The 23,196-nt window shown below is 43.6% G+C and overlaps 2 protein-coding genes across 2 annotated transcripts in view; one reads left to right on the top strand and one right to left on the bottom strand.

Annotated features, from left to right (window-relative positions):
* Nucleotides 1-12,753, top strand: part of LOC311100402 (AMSH-like protease) — a 28,211-nt gene extending 15,458 nt beyond the window's left edge. The window contains exons 2-11 of the mRNA XM_084141293.1: nucleotides 5,355-5,461; nucleotides 6,850-7,067; nucleotides 7,263-7,338; nucleotides 7,816-7,911; nucleotides 8,265-8,574; nucleotides 8,865-8,989; nucleotides 9,442-9,579; nucleotides 10,982-11,094; nucleotides 11,513-11,612; nucleotides 12,014-12,753. Of these exons, the coding sequence (XP_083997419.1) occupies nucleotides 5,381-5,461; nucleotides 6,850-7,067; nucleotides 7,263-7,338; nucleotides 7,816-7,911; nucleotides 8,265-8,574; nucleotides 8,865-8,989; nucleotides 9,442-9,579; nucleotides 10,982-11,094; nucleotides 11,513-11,612; nucleotides 12,014-12,070 (1,314 nt within the window). The 5' untranslated portion in view covers nucleotides 5,355-5,380 and the 3' untranslated portion in view covers nucleotides 12,071-12,753. The remainder of the gene's footprint in view (nucleotides 1-5,354; nucleotides 5,462-6,849; nucleotides 7,068-7,262; nucleotides 7,339-7,815; nucleotides 7,912-8,264; nucleotides 8,575-8,864; nucleotides 8,990-9,441; nucleotides 9,580-10,981; nucleotides 11,095-11,512; nucleotides 11,613-12,013) is intronic.
* A 4,292-nt stretch (nucleotides 12,754-17,045) lies between these two features.
* On the bottom strand, nucleotides 17,046-22,395 carry LOC311100432 (actin, aortic smooth muscle). Its single transcript, XM_084141348.1, has 9 exons — nucleotides 22,354-22,395; nucleotides 20,404-20,578; nucleotides 19,990-20,118; nucleotides 19,271-19,381; nucleotides 18,975-19,059; nucleotides 18,687-18,848; nucleotides 18,332-18,523; nucleotides 18,024-18,205; nucleotides 17,046-17,657 (listed from the first exon to the last, which is right to left on the bottom strand). Exons 2-9 carry the CDS (start codon nucleotides 20,530-20,532, stop codon nucleotides 17,514-17,516), a joined length of 1,134 nt encoding a protein of 377 aa, XP_083997474.1. The 5' UTR covers nucleotides 20,533-20,578; nucleotides 22,354-22,395; the 3' UTR covers nucleotides 17,046-17,513.
* Between the last annotated feature and the right edge of the window lie 801 nt (nucleotides 22,396-23,196).

Genomic DNA, 23,196 nt, shown 5'->3' with positions numbered 1-23,196 from the left:
GGCAACTGCGTTGCCCTCGACTTACTAAACGCAATAGCCAAATCCCCATACTCAGGGGGAACGTGCAATGCGGGCACCTGGTTTGGACTCTCCACCGAGGTAGCCCCTACGGAAACGCCTAAACATCTACCCACACACTGGGCAGACCACTCCATCAGAGCCCTCTCCTGCCACGAAATAGATGGGTTATGGGTACTCAACCAGGGCATGCCCAGCACCACCGGATACGCAGGAGAGTCAATCAGAAATAGCTGAATCATCTCCTGATGACCCCCCTGCGCACACATCCTAAGTGGCGCAGTGACCTCCCTGATCAAGCCCGCACCCAACGGACGGCTATCTAGGGCATGAACGGGGAAAGGGACATCAACAGGAAGAAGGGGAATCCCTAAAGCTAAACAAAATTTCTTATCAATAAAATTCCCAGCCGCGCCTGAATCTACCAGCGCCTTATGCGGGGAATGAGGTGCTACCTGTGGAAAACTCACAGGCAAACAGAAATGTGCAATAGAGAGCTCTGGGTGAGTGGGGCGCCTACTCACCTGGAAGGAATCCCCAGTGCGGGACCTGTCGTCCTCTCCCCTAGGAGGCCATCCCCAGCACCTAGCCGCGGTGTGTCCTCCCCGACCACAGTTGGTGCAGGGGATGGACCCCCTAGTAAGCCGACCCCTCCTCTCTCTAGCGCCAGCACCCCCGAGCTCCATGGGACACGGCTCGGAGGCGCTGGAGGGTGAAATGGACGGACCCCCCTCGGAACGTCCGCGGGTAGCTAGTAGGTTATCCAGCCTGATGGACATGTCGACCAACTGGTCGAACGAGAGGCTGGTGTCCCTACAAGCCAGCTCCCGACAGACGTCCTCTCGTAGACTACACCTGTAGTGATCGACGAGAGCCCGATCATTCCACCCTGCATCTGCCGCTAGAGTACGGAATTCGAGGGCGAACTCTTGCGCACTCCTCCTCCCCTGCCGGAGGAAGACCAGACGCTCCCCCGCCGCTTTCCCCTCCGGGGGATGGTCAAACACCGCCCTGAAGCGGCGGGAGAACTCGTCGTACGTGATGGTGTCCGCGTCGATCCTCCTCCACTCCGCGTTGGCCCATTCCAATGCCTTCCCGGAAAGGCAGGAGATCAGGGCGGACACGCTCTCATGTCCCGAGGGCGCCGGGTGCACGGTGGCCAGGTACAGCTCCACCTGGAGAAGGAATCCCTGACACCCGGCCGCGGTTCCATCGTAGGACCTCGGGAGCGAGAGTCGGACTCCTCGGGGTTCCGGTGCTGGAATGGGCGGACTGGCCGATGGTGCTGGCAGGGAGGGTGGCGGTGGAGGCGTTCCCCAGCCTCGAATGGTGGTGATCACCTCCTGCAGTGCGGTCCCCATCTGCAGGATCTGGTCCCGTTGTTCCCGAACCTGGTCCTCCAGCGTCGTCTGGGCTGCTGCGGCTCCTGCTGATTCCATTTTAAGGTGTGTTATTCTGTCACGCGTGCTGTAGGTGGGTGTAGTGGTGGAATCAAACGCAGGACACCGAAGTATAGTCCAACAGACTTTAGTAACTCTCCAACAAGGAAATTACGAGAACACTTGCCCGAAGGCGAAATAACGCACGAAGGCGCACAAAACAAATGCGCACTAAACAGGTGCGTAAAACACTCCACGCAGTGGAGGGAAGCTCAACCGAGCGAAATAGCGAACATCAGCCCTACACACGACAGACAAAATCAATAACACACAACACCTGACAAACACAACGAGAACTAAATAGGACACTAATGACACTAAATGAAAACAGGTGTGACAACAATCAGACAAAAGCAAACGAACATGAAACATACAACGGTGGCAGCTAGTATTCCGGAGACAACGAACGCCGAAGCCTGCCCGAACAAGGGAGAGAGGCAGCCTCGGCCGAAACCGTGACAGTGTATGTCTTCCATTTCCTAATAATTGCTCCCACAGTTGATTTCTTCAAACCAAGCTGCTTACCTATTGCAGATTCAGTCTTCCCAGCCTGGTGCAGGTCTACAATTTTGTTTCTGGTGTCCTTTGACAGCTCTTTGGTCTTGGCCATAGTGGAGTTTGGTGTGTGACTGTTTGAGGTTGTGGACAGGTGTCTTTTATACTGATAACAAGTTCAAACAGGTGCCATTAATACAGGTAACGAGTGGAGGACAGAGGAGCCTCTTAAAGAAGAAGTTACAGGTCTGTGAGAGCCAGAAATCGTGCTTGTTTGTAGGTGACCAAATACTTATTTTCCACCATAATTTGCAAATAAATTCATTAAAAATCCTACAATGTGATTTTCTGGATTTTTTTTCTCAATTTGTCTGTCATAGTTGACATGTACCTATGATGAAAATTACAGGCCTCTCTCATCTTTTTAAGTGGGAGAACTTGCACAATTGGTGGCTGACTAAATACTTTTTTTCCCCACTGTATGTTTATGTATTCAAATTTGGGTCACACTTTATTTGGATAGTACGGATATTCCATGTAGAGGCTCTACAGATGGTCATATTATCAACAAACTATCTGTTGATAAGCAACTGCTTGCTAAGGTTACGGTTAGGGTTAGAATAAGGGTAAGGGTTAAGGTTAAGGCTAGCAGTGGTGGCTGGTGGCACTTAAAATGGGGAGGATGGGCTCATAGTCTATATATACAGTGGGGGAAAAAAGTATTTAGTCAGCCACCTACAATGTGATTTTTTCCACGGTCTGTACTGGTAAAATTTGCTTTGTGTAATAGGATTTTGATATTTGTGGTTGTAAGGTATTTTAGATGTATTTCCGGATTGAGTGGGAATGCAAACGGCATAACACAATATCCCTATAAAGTATCGAAATATGTGAGATACAGATCAAAAACTGTCTTGGGATATCAAACAACAGTATAGGTAAGTGTGAAAACAGGTACACGTGTCAAAATGGGGGATATCCTCCTTTAAGTGGTTGCTCTTTGCTGAAACATATACTGCCGATTGTGGCTTAAAGTAAGTTAAATGGGGTTTATACACCCCGTATTTCATGACAAACCCTACTTAATCAAATAACTATTGTTTTACAAAAAATCTGTGCAATCGGTTTAAGGAGTGGTCCTAGTAGAATTAGAAATTATGGTTCTCATTACCAAAACGGACCTAAAAATGATGTGGTAATGAGAAATGTGTGTATCGGTTATGAGAGGCACTTAGCTCAATCCTCAAATAATAGGAGACAGCCATTATGAGTCAGCAAAGAATTGACCACATCACTAAAGCCCATTCATGCCTCCATGTTAGTAAGGTAATGGTTCTCTGACATTTTACCAATTTGAGCTTTTTAGCTGTTTCGGTAATGAGAAGGCCAAGTGGGGTAAATGGGGTGTTTTTATTTTATTTCACCTTTATTTAACCAGGTAAACCAGTTGAGAACAAGTTCTCATTTACAACTGCGACCTGGCCAAGATAAAGCAAAGCAGTGCGATAAAAACAACAACACAGAGTTACATATGGGGTAAAACAAAACAAAGTCAAAAATACAACAGAAATACATATATATACAGTGTGTGCAAATGTAGCAAGTTATGGAGGTAAGGCAATAAATAGGCTATAGTGCAAAATAATTACAATTAGTATTAACACTGGAATGATAGATGTGCAAGAGATGATGTGCAAATAGAGATACTGGGGTACAAATGAGCAAAATAAATAACAATATAGGGATGAGGTAGTTGGGCGGGCTAATTTCAGATGGGCTGTGTACAGGTGCAGTGATCGGGATTGAGATTAAGAACCTCATTCTGAAGGCATACAAGCAAATAAAGTAAATTAACTTGTGCTCATCCAAGGACAACTCCTCTAGATGATGCATCATGGGTGAATACAACTTTATTTAAAAACGGAGTGGCGTTTTTACAGGCACTTGAAAAAGTGTTATGCAATTAGACACGTCTACAGACACTGTGTTGTTACATAATAAATATAATAGTTTAATATAAAATTCAACTAATATACAATTTTTATGAGTTATGGACAAACTACAGCAACATATTTTGTTTTATTCAAATAAGTTCTGTTTTCTAAAGTAAAATTGACCCGAGAATTTAATCCAGACGCATTTCGGTAATGAGAATTTGGGGTGAAAATGTACAAAATGCAGGTCAAAATGTTACATGTATTTAAAATAAGACACAAAAACTCAAAATCTTAGTCTTCAGAATCATAGTTGATTTTTCATGCATCAAGTTAGAGAGTCATGCTGTGTTCGTAAAAAAAAGAGAGAGGAAGATTAGTGTTTCCAATTACATAATCAACCAATTAGTAAGCAATTAGTGGAGCCTACTCACAATTGGTTAAATTCACTCGATGCACACCGATGATGTCATTTCAAACACTTATCTTCCTCAATTTTTTACTACAAAACATAGAAACACGCAATTTTCACATACTGAATGTTGATGTTGGGGTGGTGCTGGAGATTTAAAACAATATATATTCACTACAGAGGTCAATGTTTCTATTTGTGGCACACTTTGGATTATAAAGGACTTGTTTAACATTCCTTTTCACATTTCGTTGCTGGAGTGAAAAGATTTCAGAATTCTAACCACATTTTTGATATGATTAAATACAATTATTAACTGCAGAAATATGATAATTTTACGGTCACTGACTTCAAGTCATTTTTTTCTTCACATTACAGTCAGCCTCAAGCAGTGTTAATTACACCTAGATTTCACACCATGTTCCGATTTTGTACTGTACATGATGGGTTTCCATGGCAGCATCAACCAGACTATCACTGCATATCACTGAGTAATGGAAAGGGTTTGAATGTATGGCAACATCTTGCTTTCGAATCTGTTGCAGTATCAAAGAGTAATTCTGGGATTGAAGAGTAGAGGGAACCCGGATGATTAAAGGCTGCTGAAATCTGATAATTGACCAAGCTAGATAAAGCCCATCAAGGATTTCATCTCAGCAAAATATGTTCATGACTCACCCTATTTTGCTGCTTGGTTACAAGCTGTCATAGCAACAGTAGCACATTTTCTTGGGGGCATGTTTAGCTTTTTTTGAAAAACCTGTTAGAATTTGATTGAGAGGCTGCTTTTGGAGACTCGTGTGCTATGAAACAACATAGAAAAACTATTCGGCTGAAAAAGCAAAACAAATCCAATAGTCAAAAGATAAATGTCGGTCATACTACATACTGTACACTGTAATGCAAGTCAGGTTATAAACCAAGGTCTTGATCATTTATATGACTACTACCGAGGGTAAACTGTCTCTGTGGACAGCATGAATGTGTCTCTCAGTCTATTACACAATAGAGTCATGGCCATTAGCCGAGCTAAGGTTTCGCTCCTCTCGTCTCCAGTGGGCTATAATCTTGGGAGATGACAGATGGACACATTGGGAAGATTGGAGCCTGTGACCCTGCAGTCTAAAGACAACATGGAGCAAGGCTTCAGCTTCAGCACACTGGTGAGTCTTGTCAGTCAGTGGTAAGGGTACTCAGGGTGGGGGGTGAAGCGGGGAGGGTGTGAGCTGTGTGTGAAGTGGGATAGGTGGGAGGTGAAGAGGCGGTGTGAATAAGGAGGGGCTTGAGTGCTCTTGTCTTTGGAATTTAAGAATTCAAGGTTAGTATAGGAAGGCTGATGGAAGGCTGGGGTGAATGGGTTTACTCTGCAGAGGGGGGTTATGAGGCTCTGGGAAGGCACGTGGGTGGGCTGTATTGATGTCTTCTGTAGAGTGGGGGGGGGTGAGGAGTGGGAATGGGTTAGTGGGCAAGTGGGTCTGGGGGGTCCACGCCAACGGTTTCCTCTGACTCACTCCCATTAGTATTCCCACTGCAGCTGCTCTGACATTCAGACTCATCTCTCCATTCAGGACCATCCCTCCATCCTGGGTTGGGAGAAATGGATTGAAGGAGAAAAGGAGGGATAGAGCGGATGTTAGCCTCTTCAGACTTCACTTCCTCTGCTCATGAATAGATTATTAGACAAAGGAGATGTTATTATCGAGCCCTCAAAAGAGCGAGCGCTCGTGCCTGCTTCAACTGTCACTGCCAAAAGGATGACTAAATTTGATACTTCATCGAGTGTCCAAACATTTCCCCCATTATTTTGCCCATTATGTTCTGCGAGCAATGGGTTCTCTATCCCCCTGTAGAGTCCAGTAGAATCTTGATAAGACACCCACATTCAATAGTAACCTTATAGGAACTCTGCAGCAGCAGTGTCCAGTGTATACTGTGCTGTGCTCATTAATATGGTGCAGAGCAGGGCCGCTCAGGCCAAAGTGGGGGCTAGCATAGCAGTGGGCTCAGAGGGATCAGCTCCCTCCTCAATCCCCCCATCCTCAGCCCACTGAGCCTGCTCTGGCCGCCCTGTCCCAGTGAAGGATGAACAGTGATGATGTTGTCTGGTCACGTGACCTCCTGGAGAGGGAGGGCTGGGAGACTACTGAGGGAGACAGCCCATGTTGATGCTAGCTGTTTCAGAAGAAGCTACAGTAGTACTGCTGCTAGGGGTGATAGTGTTGCTGTGTCAGGCTGTTGGCCTTAGGGTTTTTCTGCCCATGTAGACGCTGGTACTGATGCAATGTTAGTGATGAATGTGTTGTTTTAGGCCCTGGGGTGTAGAGGTGTGCTAATGCTGGTGTTGATAACCAGGTTGTCTTATCCATGCTTAGTCCTATCCTAACCAAAACTAGCCTTTGATCAGTTTCTAGGGACACCTACTACACTGATGCTTGTGATTACTTTGACTCTTAAGTTGACCTCTGTGACTGTTCTGCCCGTGTCCTCTCTGACTCTGACCCTGGTGTTTGAACGTTGATCTCTGATCCTGGTGACCTTTGATCCCCAACAGAAGAAGCTGGCGGCCGAGCCAGATCACACAGACGTGAGCCTGACGGCGGCAGAGCGTGTGCGGACCCTCAGCAAGATGGGCTGCAGCATCGAGATCAACGAGGAGATCACGCCACGCCACTACTTCCGCTCCGGCGTGGAGATGGAGCGCATGGCTGCCGTGTACCTGGAGGAGGGCAGCCTGGAGAACGCCTACGTCCTCTACAACAAGTTCATCACGTAAGGAGAGGAGAGAGAGTATCTTATACCTGTGTCTAGACTAGGGCCTATGATAGAGTGTAATATTAGCAAACCTTTGAGCTATGTCCAATGTACTTATGGCAGATCAAGTATATTATCTGATGATTAACACACTACAGTACTTCATAAACTGTAATCTGTCTAACCACCCACAATCTCTCTGTTGTGTTCTAGTCTGTTTGTAGAGAAACTCCCCAGCCATCGAGACTACCAGCAGTGCAGTGTGCCTGAGAAACAGGTGATAATAAAGGTAATCCCTTGGGCTTCTGTAGTGAGTGGACCCCTGTGGTGCTCAGCCCTGCAGAAAGCCCATTAACATCAAGGCTCATTAGCCTGGCTGGAGGGATGGAGAGAGGGGTGGCAGGGTGGTACGAGGGTCCTGTCTGTCTGGCTGAGTGGTAGGCTGCTTAGTGGGTGCCTCATACTTAGTGGGGGGATTCAGGTCTGCTTTGATTTAAGTGATGTATGTTAAGGTAAGAGAGTCCAAGGTCAGCTCAGGGACAGCACTAGTTTAGAAAGGGCTGTAGATTACCTTTTGTTGTCAAACAATAGAAGCGCCACTATGATCTATTAAGTGCTTTGAAATGGTAGATGAATGGCTCATAATTTTTTATTCATAAAGTAATGATTCGGCCCACTCTTATTGACCATTGGAGCTGCAAAGTACCACTGCTAATGGAAGAAAGTGTTTCCCTGCCTGCACTCACACAGTTGATATTATTCTCAGAAGTTGCAAGATGTCGCATTTCCGCGGAAAGATCAATTGAAGAAGCTCCTCCACGAAAAGTACAACAAGGAACATACAGAGTATCTCAATAGTCAGGTAAGGATTAGCACCCAAACCTTTCATTACATTCATTGAGATTAGCTAGGAGGCTGCCTGGAAGCTCTATTTGTGGCTCTAAGCCCAGTGCTAGCGTGCAACACCTGTTCATATTAGTTACAGTGTGGTATTTGTATCACTTTTTCATGAATGTGAATACTTCAATGCAGCATTTTATAGTTACAGTTGTAGTTTATGGTAAGTAGTGATGAGAAGTGTTTAGGAGTAAGATCATGTATATCAACAAATTGTACTGATATTGAAATGGCACAGATCTGAAGTGTTATGTCTGTACCTTTGTTTGTGCGTGCACATGCGTGTTCATGTGTGCACTCGTTTGTATGTGTGTGCAGAGCCAGGCGGTGGTGGCAGATGGCTGCGGCCAGCAGCTGCAGAGGATGTCTCTGGTTGAGCAGGAGAGGCAGAGGGTGGCACAGCTGCGCAGGATGCAGATTGAGTCGGAGCAGTTCCGCTACTTCGAGGACCAACTGCGCAGACAGGAGCTGGCCAATCGCAGAGACGAGGCGGTCGCTAAAGTGCCTGAACAAACGGACGGGTCCTGCCTGTCTCACTCCTCCAAGAACCATGTTCGTCTCGACCCAAACCGCAATAAACAGCCTCTCCCCAGCAGCAAGCCAGCAGCTAAACTGGCTGGCGTACATAGTGAGTGTCCTGCTCCAGTTAGAATATAACATCTAGGTTCTATATTTTCGATTGAGTGATTGTTACTCAGAGACAATCCATTAGTATGGTAATAGGGAAGTCAATAATGAGGTACATTAATAGATACTGAATATATTTGAGCTGGTTAATCACTGTCGATGCATGTTTTTGTGTTGCAAAGTGCTGCATGAGTCACACTGATTGACATCCTGTTATTGTTGTTCTACATACTGTGCTTACGTGTGTGTGTGTGTGTGTGTGTGTGTGTGTGTGTGTGTGTGTCCATACAGATCAACGGGTTGAGGGCCTGAGGCGGGTGATCATTCCTAGAGACCTGACCTACAGGTTTCTACTGCTAGCCGACAGTAACACAGCCAGGGGTATAGAGACATGTGGGGTCCTCTGTGGAAAACTGGTAAGATATGCTCTGCTCTGTACACAAACATTGATCTTTTTTATTTGTAGACAAACTGCCAGTTTATTGGGGAAAGTCAAACTTCCCAGGTTACTGTTTACCTTATCTAAGCATACTGTAGGAGACACCATTTGTACTCAGTGCCATTCTATCTGCAAACAATAGTTATGTCAAGTAGGAGGAGAGAGGGAGGTTGCCAATGTAAGGTGTTCAATGTTCGAAGTTCAAGAATAATATTTGAAGTTGATTGTAGTTGCTACGGTATTTGCTCTCATTTTCTGATGTATGTCATGTGCATGCTTCAGATTGCTGTGTGTAGGTGGGTGTGCCAAATCCTGCAAAGTAGCAATAACAGTATGTCAGTGCCAGTAGACTTATGAGCAGTTATTAGCAACTATGTTGTGCATTGTAATGCACTAGCTCATAGGAAGTGTTACCTTTGTTTCTTCCAGACTCAAAACGAGTTCATGCTGACCCATGTGGTGGTGCCCAAACAGTCAGCGGGCCCAGACTACTGTGATATGGAGAACGTGGAGGAGCTCTTTAGTTTCCAGGACCACAACAACCTACTGACTCTGGGCTGGATCCATGTGAGTCGACACTACACTCACACGTACACACATATGCGCAAGCACACACACGTACACGTGCATGCACACTCACACTTACACATACACATGCACGCAAACATGCACATATACACTTACAGAGAGGCAATCTCGCCTATTCTAGTCATTTCTCATTTTTATGCCTTACAATAAACATGTCAATGACAAAGCCTACTTACATGAGTGCCTACAAAAATGCACAGCCTTTTGTAATTTATTTTCAAAGTCAAAAAGTAGGCGTATTAGATTTCAAATAAGTAGTTACACCAGCAAAATTGAGAAGAAGTAGAATAATAAAAGAAATATGAGGTATAACCGTACTGTTCTTGCTGAGAAGGACACTATTTATCCTGTAAAATGATTCCTTATGGAAAAAAACATACATTTCACATGTGAACACATGTTAAGTGTTCCAAAAACACATGTTTTCATGTGATCACATGTGATCTTATGTGAAGTTAATGTGATAACGTGACAACATGTAAAGCGATGTGGTAACATGAAACTACATGTGAAAACGTGATCACGTGAAGTGTTCTAAAAACATGTGTTTTTTTTGTAAGGGATAGCCCATCAGTGGAACAATTCCTATTCCTTATGACTTACATCAGTTAATGTGAAAGAAAGAAATGAAAAAGAAAATCTCATGAAGACAACAAAGCATAGCCTACATTTACCCAGGGATACACTCTACCCAAATTATGTCTATTTATTTTTTCCCACTCTAATAAAACGTATACTTTTGGGTTCACAATGTATTTTTTTTTTAAACTAAATGTGTGCGTGTCCAGTTACAAGGTTGTTAGCTAATAAGGTAACATGACTGAACAGCCTGTTTGTTATTAGACAAATAGGCTAGTAAGTGGCCTGTGAGTAACCTAGTTTTAAAACTGCCTGGGAAATTGTATTTATCAAATGCTTCCCGCGAATTCACGATAGAAAAAAAACAAGAAACTGTACCTCTGGTAAAATGGATCATATCTTTTTGAATAGTTTGGGCTACAGACACACTGTTTTCACTGAGGTAATGGTGAAACCATGACAGTCACAAAGCTGAGCACTTGCCTAGCGTGTAAGTGATGCGCCATTTATGGAAACTTATATCAGACTTACAGCCTGCAATTTCAAAATTCTTCGACCATCAAAAGGTTCGGGGCTTGACCAAAAACATTTGGGGCTGCAGCCCCGGAAGCCCAGGCCTAATAACGCCTATTGACGCCTAAAATGGGAGTTATAGAGGGGAGGGACACAGTGAAATGTAGTTCCGCTGATTTTGGGGAATAAACATATTCTGTAAATATCAGATATAATACCTAACATATTTTTGACACAGTTCCATTATCTACAACCAACCCTTCTGACTGTTGCTCCCCTCTTCCCTCAGACCCACCCCACCCAGACGGCCTTCCTGTCCAGTGTTGACCTGCATACACACGGCTCCTACCAGCTCATGCTGCCTGAAGCCATCGCCATCGTCTGCTCGCCCAAACACAACGAGTGAGTCTCTGTCCCTGTCCCTGTCTGCTAGAATGAGTAAGCCTACTGATGCTAACGCTAAAGAAAACCAATCTACTAAGACATGCAATGTGGGTGGTATCAAATAGTTTATTCAGTAGGGAACAATGTTATAGGAAATGCATGATGTAGAACCGACATGATGATTCTCTGTGATGTGGAATAATGAGTCGTGTCAGTTCTATACTTAACATCTCTATCTGATTCTACACAGCTCTAAATGTTCTACCTCACTGAATAAGCCTCAGGCATAAGTTAAGCTCTCAGATGACCAACCTTATGTAGGCCTTAGAGTTGCTTGGCTGGAAGACGATCTAGTTTTACCAGATGGATGTCATGACTTCCTTTGGCAATGAGAGCTCTACTGTATATAGACAAGGCCTGTGTCTGTGAGTTGCAGTACGGGGGTGTTCAGACTCACCAGCTCTGGGATGGGGGAGGTCGCCGCCTGCAGGCTGAAGGGCTTTCACCCACACTCCAAGGACCCGCCGCTCTTTAGCGTAAGTAATACACACAGACATTTTCCCAGCAGAAAGAGAGGCCTCACTACTTCCCTCTTATTCAGCACAGTCACAAATAGAGCTTGTGTGTTCATATAACCCTCTATTTTTTAAATGTAACCTTTATTTAACTAGGCAAGTCAGTTAAGATCAAATTCTTATTTACAATGACGGCCTACCCCAGCCAAACCCAGACGACACTGGGCGAATTGTGCGCCGCCCTATGGGACTCCCAATCACGGCTGGTTGTGATACAGCCTGGAATCGAACCAGGGGGTCTGTAGTGACGCCTCAAGCACTGAGAGGCAGTGCCTTAGACTGCCGCGCCACTTCATGGTTGTGCTTCTCCACTATTTCTGTTAGTTAACCTGAGAATGAAACAAAGCCTTTTCTATTTTCAGATCTGTAGGCATGTTGTTATAAAGGACTGGAAAACAACAGTGCTGGACCTCAGGTGACAGCGAGGGAAAGACACCCACAACCCTCCCCCTCCTCCCCATCACAAACTGGAACTCCTATTTATATCTTTGTTTACAATGAAGGCTTTTGTATTTATTTATTTATTTGAAATGAGGTACTGTGAATTGAAACTGCTTTGCAACACAGAATGATGTGAGCTATGGAGTTGTTCTAATGGTGTTGTTTTATCAACCCTTTATTTAAGTTGTGGATTTTTTGGGGGGGCTTTTTGATAGCTTGGCTTGTCAGTTTTGGCAGAGGGGAGTTTTTGAGCCATATAGTCTTTCTGCTTGTCAGATTTTATGTGAAATTCTTCAGAGCTAACTATTTTAGCACGCAGGCCTACTGTAAATGGCCTTAGGTGTTTCAGTGTGAGAACAACTGCCTGAGAATAAAGTGTGTCTGCGAGCGGGTGCATGTGTTACATGAATGATAGTCTCCCATGAGGGTATCCTTACCCTTAACTTTCCTGGTACAGGATACAACAGACAAGACTTGAAAGACACAATTATACATTTTTGCACAATTGATTACATATGCAGAGATACAACAAACAAACAAAACATTTTTTTAAAACTCAATATATAATGGACTGATTGAATTGTGATGGCTGTGTGGTTTAGGAAGTTGTTTTGTGTTGTCTTTTTAGTCTAAGTTATAATAGATTACTTTTGGCCAGTTGGATGTTAGCCTTGACATTTTTGCATTATTTGTGAGTCTTGATTTATCTTGAAGTGTTGACCTGAAAGAAAACCGTAACTAAATTATTATTAAAGTAGCCCATCGAGGTGGATTGTCTTGTGGGGGGAGGAACAAACCAAAGTGCTCAAAGAATTACAGTGAATTCAGAAAGTATTCATACCACTTGACCTATTCCAAATTTTGTTATTACAGCCTGAATTCAAAATGGTTTAAATAGATTTTTTTGACTCACCCATCTACAAACAATACCCCATAATGACAAAGTGCAAACATTTTTTAAATATATTTTTTACAAATGTATTGAAAATGAAAAATATAAATATCTAATTTACATAAGTATTCACACCCCTGAGTCAATACTTTGTAGAAGCACCTTTGGCAATTCCAGCTTTGAGTTGTCTTTGGTATGTCTGTAGCAGCTTTGCACATCTGGATTTGGGAATTTTCTCCCATTCTTCCTTGCAGATTTTCTCAAGCTCTGTTAAGTTAGATGGGGAGCAGCAGTGAAAAGCAATCTTCAAGTCTTTCCACATTTCCACGTTTGCACTCTGAAGCAGGTTCTCATCAAGGATTTTCCTGTATTTGGCTCCATTCATTGTTCCCTCTCCTTACAACTCTCCCAGTCCCTGCTGCTAAAAAGCATCCCCATAGCATCCCCATAGCATGATGCTGCCACCACCATGCTTCACAGTAGGGATTTACATTTACATTTACATTTACATTTTAGTCATTTAGCGGACGCTCTTATCCAGAGCGACTTACAGGGATGGTGTTAGACGGTTGATGAGCTGTGCCTGGTTTTCTCCAGACATAGAACTTTGCATTCAGGCCAAAGAGTTAAATGTTTGTCTTATGCTTTGAGTCTTTCACATGCCTTTTTGCAAACTTCAGGGGCCTCATTTATAACCGTCTTGTAAATTTTACACAACATATCTGCATGCACCATTTCTGAAAAGTGTGCACGCACGAAAATATTTAGATTTATAAACTTGGTGCATGCCATAAATACGCATGTTTCCCGTTATAAATCAGACCTGTAGTAAAACTGTGCGCACGTGAAGGAACTTTATAACGCTGCCTGAAAAACGCCCATCATTCACCTTTTATGGTGACAATAACTACCTTATTTGCTGCATACCTTGGAAGTATCGGAATTTTTCCTGCGCTACAGATGGCTGTATTGGTCTGCTAATACAGCACTAGTTAAGGCCCAGTGCACTACGTTTGTGGGGAAAAAAACATTTATTTATTTAATGGATTTTTCAGGGGGTGCTGCAGCACCCTCAGCACCCCTATTTCCTGCGGTTATGCTGTCTACTCAGGAAAAAAAAGAAAACTATAGGCCTACTTACAGTGGTAGCCTATACACTTCAATGCAAAAGATCAACTGTCTGTTCACCTGTTGAATTCTATTGTATGTTATAAAGCGCGCTCCCTTTCGGAAATCATAGCATATCTTATACTGGTAGGCCCAATTAAATGAGAGCTGCGCATGGTAATTTGTTGTATGGCTACTTCAGGAATATGAACTCATCATGGCCAGAAAAGGTGAGGAATTTACTCTGCAATGGTTATGATATATGATATATGTATTATTCTTTATGAATGAAATATTGTCTACTCAAGAAATTTGACATTACCGTATACAGACATAGCCTACAAAGGTCAATGGAAAAGGTGAACCGTCTTGTCTACCAGCCAGCGCAGCTGTCTACCGTTAAACTGCACTTCGGATTGAATCTCAGAGCAAAATACTTGAAATGGCTTATCTGTTTACTACTGTGAAGCGGGTCCAATTAAATGAGAGATGGGACGAATGGTAGCCTATCCTAACTTGTTGTAGGCCTATAGGCTATTTTGTGAGTATGAAACCATCACAGTCAGAAAAGGTGAGGAATTTATTTTGCAATGATCATGGAAATGAAATAAATAATAGGAAATAGATGCCTAAATCCAATTTTTATAGAATGCAAAAATAAAACAAATCGATTTTCGCTTTTCTCACTGACGGCAAGTGATTGCATCTTGTAATTATATATTTAGCTACCCGATTGTTTTGTTGTTATGAATAAGACTGTCGTCATATTTTCCTGCACAAGGCTAGTCTACTTCTGCCTTCTTGCCATGCAATACCTCAACCACTAGAAAATGCATACTCATGGTCTAAAGTTTGCGAGAGGATAAGCACATTCTCATGTCAAGTTTTTATTTATATTTTTTTTATAAATTGCAACTTTAGTGTGAAAACGGGCGTTTTGGGGCATTTATTTTGCAAATGCAAAGTTTATAAATGAGGCCCCAGGAGTGCTGTCATGTGGCTTTTTCTCAGGAGTGGCTTCCATCTGGCCACTCTCCTATAAAGCCCAGATTGGTGAAGTGCTGTAGAGACTGTTGTCCTTCTGGCAGGTTTTGACATCTCAGCCAATAACTTTGTAGTTCTGTCAGAGTGGTCATTAGGTTCTTAGTCACCTCCCTGACCAAGGTCCTTCTTGCCTGGTTGTTCAGTTTGGTCGGCCAGTCAGCTCTAGGCAGAGTCTGGGTAGTTCCATATTTTTGCAATTTCCCAATGATGGAGACCACTGTGCTCTTGGAAACGTTCAACACTCTAGAAATTGTTTTATATCCTTCCCCAGATGTACCTCATCACAATTCTATCTCAGAGATCTACAGACATTTCCTTGGACTTCATGGTATAGTTTCTGCTCTGACATGTACCTTATATACTGTATATAAATCATCTCCAAACAATTTAATTGACAACAGGTGGACTTCAATCAAGTTGTAGTGACATCTCAAGGATGGTCAAAGGAAATTGGATGCACCTTAGCTCAATTTGGAGTGTCATAGCAAAGGGGTGTGAATACTTACAGTAGCAGTCAAAAGTTGGGAACTCCTTCAAGACTGTTGGAAAAGCATTCCAGGTGAAGCTGGTTGAGAGACTGCCAAGAGTGTGCAAAGCTGTCATCAAGCCAAAGGGTGGCTATTTGAAGAATCTCAAATATAAAATATATTTTGATTTGTTTAACAGATTTTTGGTTACTACATGATTCCATATGTGTTATTTCATAGTTTTGATGTCTTCACTATTATTCTACAATGTAAAAAATAGTAAAAATAAAGAAAAACCCTTGACTGAGTAGGTGCATCCAAACTTTTGACTGGTAGCGTATGTAAATTAGATATTTCTGTATATCATTTTGAATAAATTTGCTAAAACAATATAAAAACATGTTTTCACTTTATCATTATGGGGTATAGTCTGTAGATGGGTGAGATTTTTTATTTATTTAATCCATTTTGAATTGAGGCTGTAACACAACAAAATGTGGAATAAGTCAAAGGGTATGAATACTTTCTGAAGGCACTGTATAAGCAAAGATGCATTAGACGCCTTATAAGAGGAGTAGCTTTTTGCCATCCCAAGGGCCTTGACTACACAGAGCTCAGGTATCAGTTCACTTGTCACCCCCATGAAGCATTTAACTAGCCTGGTCTCAGACCTGTTTGTGCAATCTTGCCAACTCATCATTGTTTGGCTTGACAATGACCATTGAAGTTAACGATACAGCATAAACAGATATGGAACAAGGCTATCCTTTAACGACCCCTCTGTAGAAAATGGAGCTGTCCTTTTTTCACCTTTGGCAGAAACGGGCATAATTATATATATATATATATTTTACACTACACACCCCCTCACAGCAGTCCTGATAATGGCATTATCAGTTGTACAATGTGGTGTTGGACTATTGCTACAGTGTGATTAGCTGTCCCAGTGGCGCTGCACAAACGTGTTACGTTGTAGTGGCAATGTGTTTGGCAATGGGAAAGACAACCAGTCAATGCAGTGACTCTACCACACTTTTACACTGCTTTATCTCATTGTCCAAGTTGTTGTTTAACTGCTCTTCAAATGTAGTTGTTCTGCGTTTGTCCCCAAATGAACAGAACCATGTCATCAAGGGAACGGAATGAGTGAAAACAGGTTATCAAGACAGGACCAGAGATCCAGTTCCTCTGCAATCCAGGGCATGAAGTATGTCAGTGTAATTACGTTGTGTTGGAGAATAAACAAAGCCATTATCCTGAAAGGATGAATCAGGAAATGTGTATTTTAAGAACAGGCATTTGTTGTAGTTCATTTTCTGAGAATGTGGGGTAGCAGTGACGCATAGAATCTGGTGTCTTTTGTATAAGAACATGTGGCTAGATGCAACAGTAGTTATAGTAATTATATTATAAACACTTGTAATATAAATGTATGAGCCAGAGTTCTTTGTAGGAGAGCTTTATTCCTTCCTTGGGTGTTCATTCATGTTCACATGGATCTTTACAAACAGTCAGATGGTTGAAGCTTTCAGCAGTGATCTGAGCCATGCGAGAGACCACATCCAGGGATGAAGTACTGAACAAAGTGAACAAAAGAGGGAGAATGCTAGCTCTGTGGAACAGATTCAGCCTCTTCTACTTCATTCTATTGCCACTGCTGGAATCTATACACTCCCCCAGGAATGGCCCCAAAGTTGTATATCAGCTGCACATTCAAGCTTTATTCATTCAAAACAAAAACACAACCAACCAATAACATAACATAACATTCACTCAGGGGTGGGCAGTGCAAAGACAGAAACACAGGAGGGTAAATGGGGGACACATTCACAGTTTACAGGCAAAAGAATGAGAGCAGAAATTGGGGCTGGAGGGAGGGAGTGGGCTGGGGTGGGTGGGTCTGGACCTTGTTTAGAAGCACTTGCGATGCACAATGGAAGGGCCGGCCTCGTCGTACTCCTGCTTGCTGATCCACATCTGCTGGAATGTGGAGAGGGAGGCCAGGATGGAGCCACCGATCCAGACGGAGTACTTCCTCTCAGGTGGGGCGATGATCTGGTAACACAGAAGAGATCATTTAATACACAGAATGAGCAAATCACATATGTGCAATGAATAAGGTACAGTACAATGAAACTTAGTAAGACAATATCAGTGATATTTAGCTTCAGATTGAGTCTTAACAACTTAACTCAAATCCTGAAACACTTATGAAGACAAAGATTTATATTAATAGAAAAGAGGTCAAAACTTGGAAAGGATAATTGCGTTGAAGTGGGCCAATATCATTACTGGCTGTGAATGGCAAAAATAGACCTTTACAATTAGGAGGAATACTATATTGAACAAGTTCAAATCACTGTATAACATCTCACACAGTGATGTGTAAGTTAACTCTGTATGTTAGTATCTTCTACACACCTTGATCTTCATGGTGCTGGGGGCCAGAGCTGTGATCTCCTTCTGCATTCTATCTGCGATGCCAGGGTACATGGTAGTACCTCCTGACAGGACGTTGTTGGCGTACAGGTCCTTACGGATGTCAATGTCACACTTCATGATGCTGTTGTATGTGGTTTCATGGATACCAGCAGACTCCATGCCTGGGGAGAAACCAGAGGAAATCACACTGAGTCACAAGAGACAGAGATAGATCTTTGTTTCAAACTCTTGAGAGAAAGGCAGATGGAGAGAGTGAAAGAGGGATAACAAAAAGAGAGGGGGATTACCAATGAAGGAGGGCTGGAAGAGGGTCTCGGGGCAGCGGAACCTCTCATTGCCGATGGTGATGACCTGACCATCGGGCAGCTCATAGCTCTTCTCCAGAGAGGAGGAGGAGGCAGCAGTGGCCATCTCATTCTCAAAGTCCAGGGCGACGTAGCACAACTTCTCCTTGATATCACGAACGATTTCTCTCTCAGCTAGAGATAGGAGAATAAGGGGGAGGTTAGATCAAGAACTTCGATTGATTGGTAGAACAGCACTTCTGTATCCGCATAGGCCTCTGCTTAAAAGTAATGTACTGTACAGTATGAGAAAATATAGTGTCATCAGAGATTTGACCATCCCACAGTTCCTACTGACCAGTGGTGACGAATGAGTAGCCCCTCTCGGTCAGGATCTTCATGAGGTAGTCAGTGAGATCACGGCCAGCCAGGTCCAGACGCATGATGGCGTGGGGCAGGGCATAACCCTCATAGATGGGGACGTTGTGGGTGACACCATCACCAGAGTCAAGGACAATACCTGTGGAGGTTTAGGAGGACACAGGTTTAGGAGGACACAGGTTTGGGAGGACACAAGGTTAAGACTCAGTGGAACTGAATGGTCAGTGTAAAATGAGGCTGGTTTTGACTGGTGTGTTAGACTGACCTGTTGTGCGACCAGAGGCGTAAAGGGACAGAACGGCCTGGATAGCTACGTACATGGCTGGAACGTTGAAGGTCTCAAACATAATCTAGAACAGGAACATTTGTTTAGGTTACAGTGTTATTTTTCACACTAACATTTTGACAGTAAGCATACCATTCTCATGGCACTAATCAAAGGTCATAGCATCATGTAACACATTCCTTCTGTATATGTCAAGTGCATTACACAGCCTTAAAAGGCTGGGTTAGAGATATACATTGGACCAAGTCCCAGCTGTAGTGTATGAGGGTCATCACCTGGGTCATCTTCTCCCTGTTGGCTTTGGGGTTAAGGGGGGCCTCTGTCAACAGGGTGGGGTGCTCCTCTGGGGCCACACGGAGCTCATTGTAGAAAGAGTGATGCCAGATCTGCCAATCAACACAAAACACACCAACCAATCAAACAACAGCCTCACCACAACCTGTTGAAAAAATATGGGGTTCTATTGAGGCCCTTGTTGAAATGCCACACAAAAACATTGAGGTCGATTTTGAGAGAAATGTGCGATTCTAAGTGAATAACACCATCTGTTGCATGCATCTGTTGAGGGGATGACAGTGTGTGCCCTGAGCTAATTGGTTGACATGTTTGTCTCTTAGTCACCGGGGATGAGTCATAGTTAGATTACATGACAAAACTTGCATGGTGGAGGACGGGGGTACCATTAGCATAACATCTCTTTAGCTAACTCCATCTTTATCTAACCAATGATCATGTAGTAGTTCTGAGAATAGATCCTGGATCTAAATGCCACTGGATGGATCCCAAAGTGCCATCCGGGGAGTTGTGTTGGCTGAGGGGCTATTTTTGGGTGCCATGATGGAAAATTTAAGTACATCAAATTCCATGTTAGAATGTGTTACTGTGTTCCAATGCAATTTTTGTATGGTCGTCTAAATCATGTGTGTTTATGAGTCTGTGTGTCATTGTTTTCTTGTAGGGTGTGGTGGGGTGTGGTAGGGTGTGGTAGGCTTACTTTTTCCATGTCATCCCAGTTTGTGATGATGCCGTGTTCGATGGGGTACTTCAGGGTCAAGATACCTCTTTTGCTCTGTGCCTCGTCACCCACATAACTGTCTTTCTGTCCCATACCCACCATCACACCCTGAGGAGAGGAACAGGCTGGTCAGAAACACACTCACCACACTGTAAAGTGGATGCTATTGCTAGCACTGAAATTCAACAAATAGGCTTTGCTGTGTGGAGCCTTAAACCATGATGGGTAAAGTAATGAGAAAAAAAAAGTGAAATATTTAAATAAAAATGCTTTGAAATTAAGAATATAACAGGGACCGTGAAAGACTACGGTCAAAAAGTGGATGCATTCCAATCACCCAATCAGAAGTCGGTTACATCCAGCCTCTCTTATGATGGACGAATGGCGGCTCACCTGATGTCTGGGACGGCCCACAATGGAGGGGAATACTGCTCTGGGGGCGTCGTCCCCGGCGAAGCCTGCCTTGCACAGACCGGACCCATTGTCACACACAAGGGCAGTGCTCTCTTCGTCGTCACACATTGTCAATTCTTTGCTTTACCTTCCTTACTCCGACTGGAGACAATCACTGCAGGGGCACCAAACAGAAGAGTGTGTTAACATCTACAGATTGGTAGATTGGTGTGTGTGTGTGTGTGTGTGTGTGTGTGTGTGTGTGTGTGTGTGTGTGTGTGTGTGTGTGTGTGTGTGTGTGTGTGTGTGTGTGTGTGTGTGTGTGTGTGTGTGTGTGTGTGTGTGTGTGTGTGTGTGTGTGTGTGTGTGTGTGTGTGTGTGTGTGTGTGTGTGTGTGTGTGTGTGTGCATGCAGGCATGTGCATGTGCATGTGTTCACATTTATGTGTGAGTAGGTCTATCCCTCTAAAGCAGTGTGACCACACCCTTCTGAGGTGAATTCATGAAAACCTTAAACCATAATAAATGCAAATCTGGTGTGGCAATTATTGTCATTAATTCATTCAGGAATACATGGCTCAGGTAAATCCACTAGTGTGTACCAAAGTGTGAAAAAAGGATGTAGGCTATTCCTATTGAAAGTGACAAAGTCCATTTGGAAAGTTGACCTGTGCTTAGAGTACAATATAAATACATTTTTCCAAAAGCCTATGAAGCACATTGTTATACAATGTTATAATAATGTAAAAATGTAACATTAATAGCAAAGCATTCATGATTAAGACCAAAACTCCCCATAGGAATTACCCTACAACCCTCCTGAGTTAGGGTTAGGGTTGTACTCCAGTCTGTAATGAATGAATTCAGCACCCTGGGAAAACTTCCTAATTAGGAAATGATGCGGCGTCATGTCTGTCTTTGGACTGGACTTTGCAAACCTTTCTCCTTCACTCCCTTTCTCTGGCCCTGCTTGTCTACAATCGTTTAAAAAAATAGAAAGGAGCGAAACACGACAGGGATGGGAGGGAGGGAGAGAGAGGAGAGGGCAGCAGAATCAAGGAGAACCATATTTAGTCATAAACCTTTGGAATAAAGGATTTCCAAAGCTTTCCAGCAGAGGGTACCATGAGCAGCTATGATGAAGTTGGCCAGTGTTGAACTCTTCAAGACTCCCATCATTTGCAGAACATAACAGAGACCCCCAAACTTTCCAAACTGACTGAGTTCCTAAGAGACTTTACACTCTATGAGACAATCTATGAGCTTGACTGTCCCCAAGAGACGTTACAAGACTTTGAGACAGCCTTTGAGAAAAATGTTTCTGTTGAGTTATGGTACTGACCCAGATGTCTAATACCATGATCAACTAACTGAAAAAACAATGCATAATTGGTAACAGGTATCTTAGCCTATACCATAGTTGCACCAAGACATTGCAATTCGAGCATTTACAACTGTGTTATTCTACTACAGTCTTTCAAGCAAGCTCCAGCATGAGCAGCAACACTCACTTCTTCAACCACAAATCCTAAATGAACCACAACAGCATGAGGCTTAAGATCTGTTCCAAGAGCTGTGACACTTGATACACACAACAGACCACAGTGACTTAGCTGTGATACTTCTAAACCCCTGTCTTGTATTAACATGCACCTGTGAGATTAGCCAAAGCTCTTCAAGGCTAATGAGCCTGGTTTATATTGAGCAGCAGTCTGTGCTGTAAGGTGCTGACCCCTGCAGTTGACTCAGACTAGCAGATTAGCAGCTAACAATGTAGCAGGTGTCGTCTTGAGGCAGTAAGGCAGACTGGCAGGCAGGAGAGGAGGAGAGGGTAGGAGAGCAGAGGAGAGCAAAAAGGACAAAAGAAGTGGAGAGAAGAGGAAAGAAGATGGTAGGAGAGGAGAAGGGAGGAGAAAGGAGGAAAGGAGAGGTGAGGTGGTGGCCCACTTACCCTGACAGTGCTTGGCCGGGGTATACCGCTCAAGGATGGTGTGCCCCCTCACTGGCCAGGGGAGAGTTTATGTAGCTCCCAGCCCCTATCTTGCACTTCCCCCTCCCACATCCCAAACATGGAGCCGGGGCTGCACTCTCCCTGTCTGCCTCACTCAGCCAGAGCCTTATAGGGATGGCCGGGGAAAAACAGTCCAATAGTGGAGGGCCCAAGTCCCATCATTCAGAGCATTCCAGGGGCCTTTTTTCTGTGAAAGGCAGGAGATCTCACCATCCTGGAACATAAACACACAGCACAGAGCTCATAGGACTGCCCCCTGTGACACACAGGGCCCTCACACACACACACACACACACACACACACACACACACACACACACACACACACACACACACACACACACACACACACACACACACACACACACACACACACACACACACACACACACACACACACACATAGACTGTGGCATCCCCATGTAGCAAGAGTGACATGGGTTAGGTCACAAATATAGCCTATAGGTGCTGTTTGAATTGGCATCAGTTAGATGATTAAATATTCAAGCAGTGTGAAGGAATATTATTACTTGTCAGTTGAGGTAGAGGTCTGTTAAATTCTCTAACTATGGAATATCCTAACCTCTCAAAATGTCAGATTGTCATTCTACACTCTTTTTCTCAGTTTCTCCCTGAAATTACCTTGCAACCCAACTTGTAATTGTCTGTGATAACCCACACTGAAAGGAAAGGGTGGTCACACTTTATTTGGATAGACCCATATAGATGATCTTGAGATGGTCATACTAACACTAAACTATCTGTTGATAAGCAACTGCTTGC

This window comes from Coregonus lavaretus (assembly GCF_964263955.1).
Source record: "Coregonus lavaretus genome assembly, chromosome: 25".
Classification (NCBI taxonomy): Eukaryota; Metazoa; Chordata; class Actinopteri; order Salmoniformes; family Salmonidae; genus Coregonus; species Coregonus lavaretus.
This window is presented reverse-complemented; position numbering and strand designations above follow the sequence as displayed.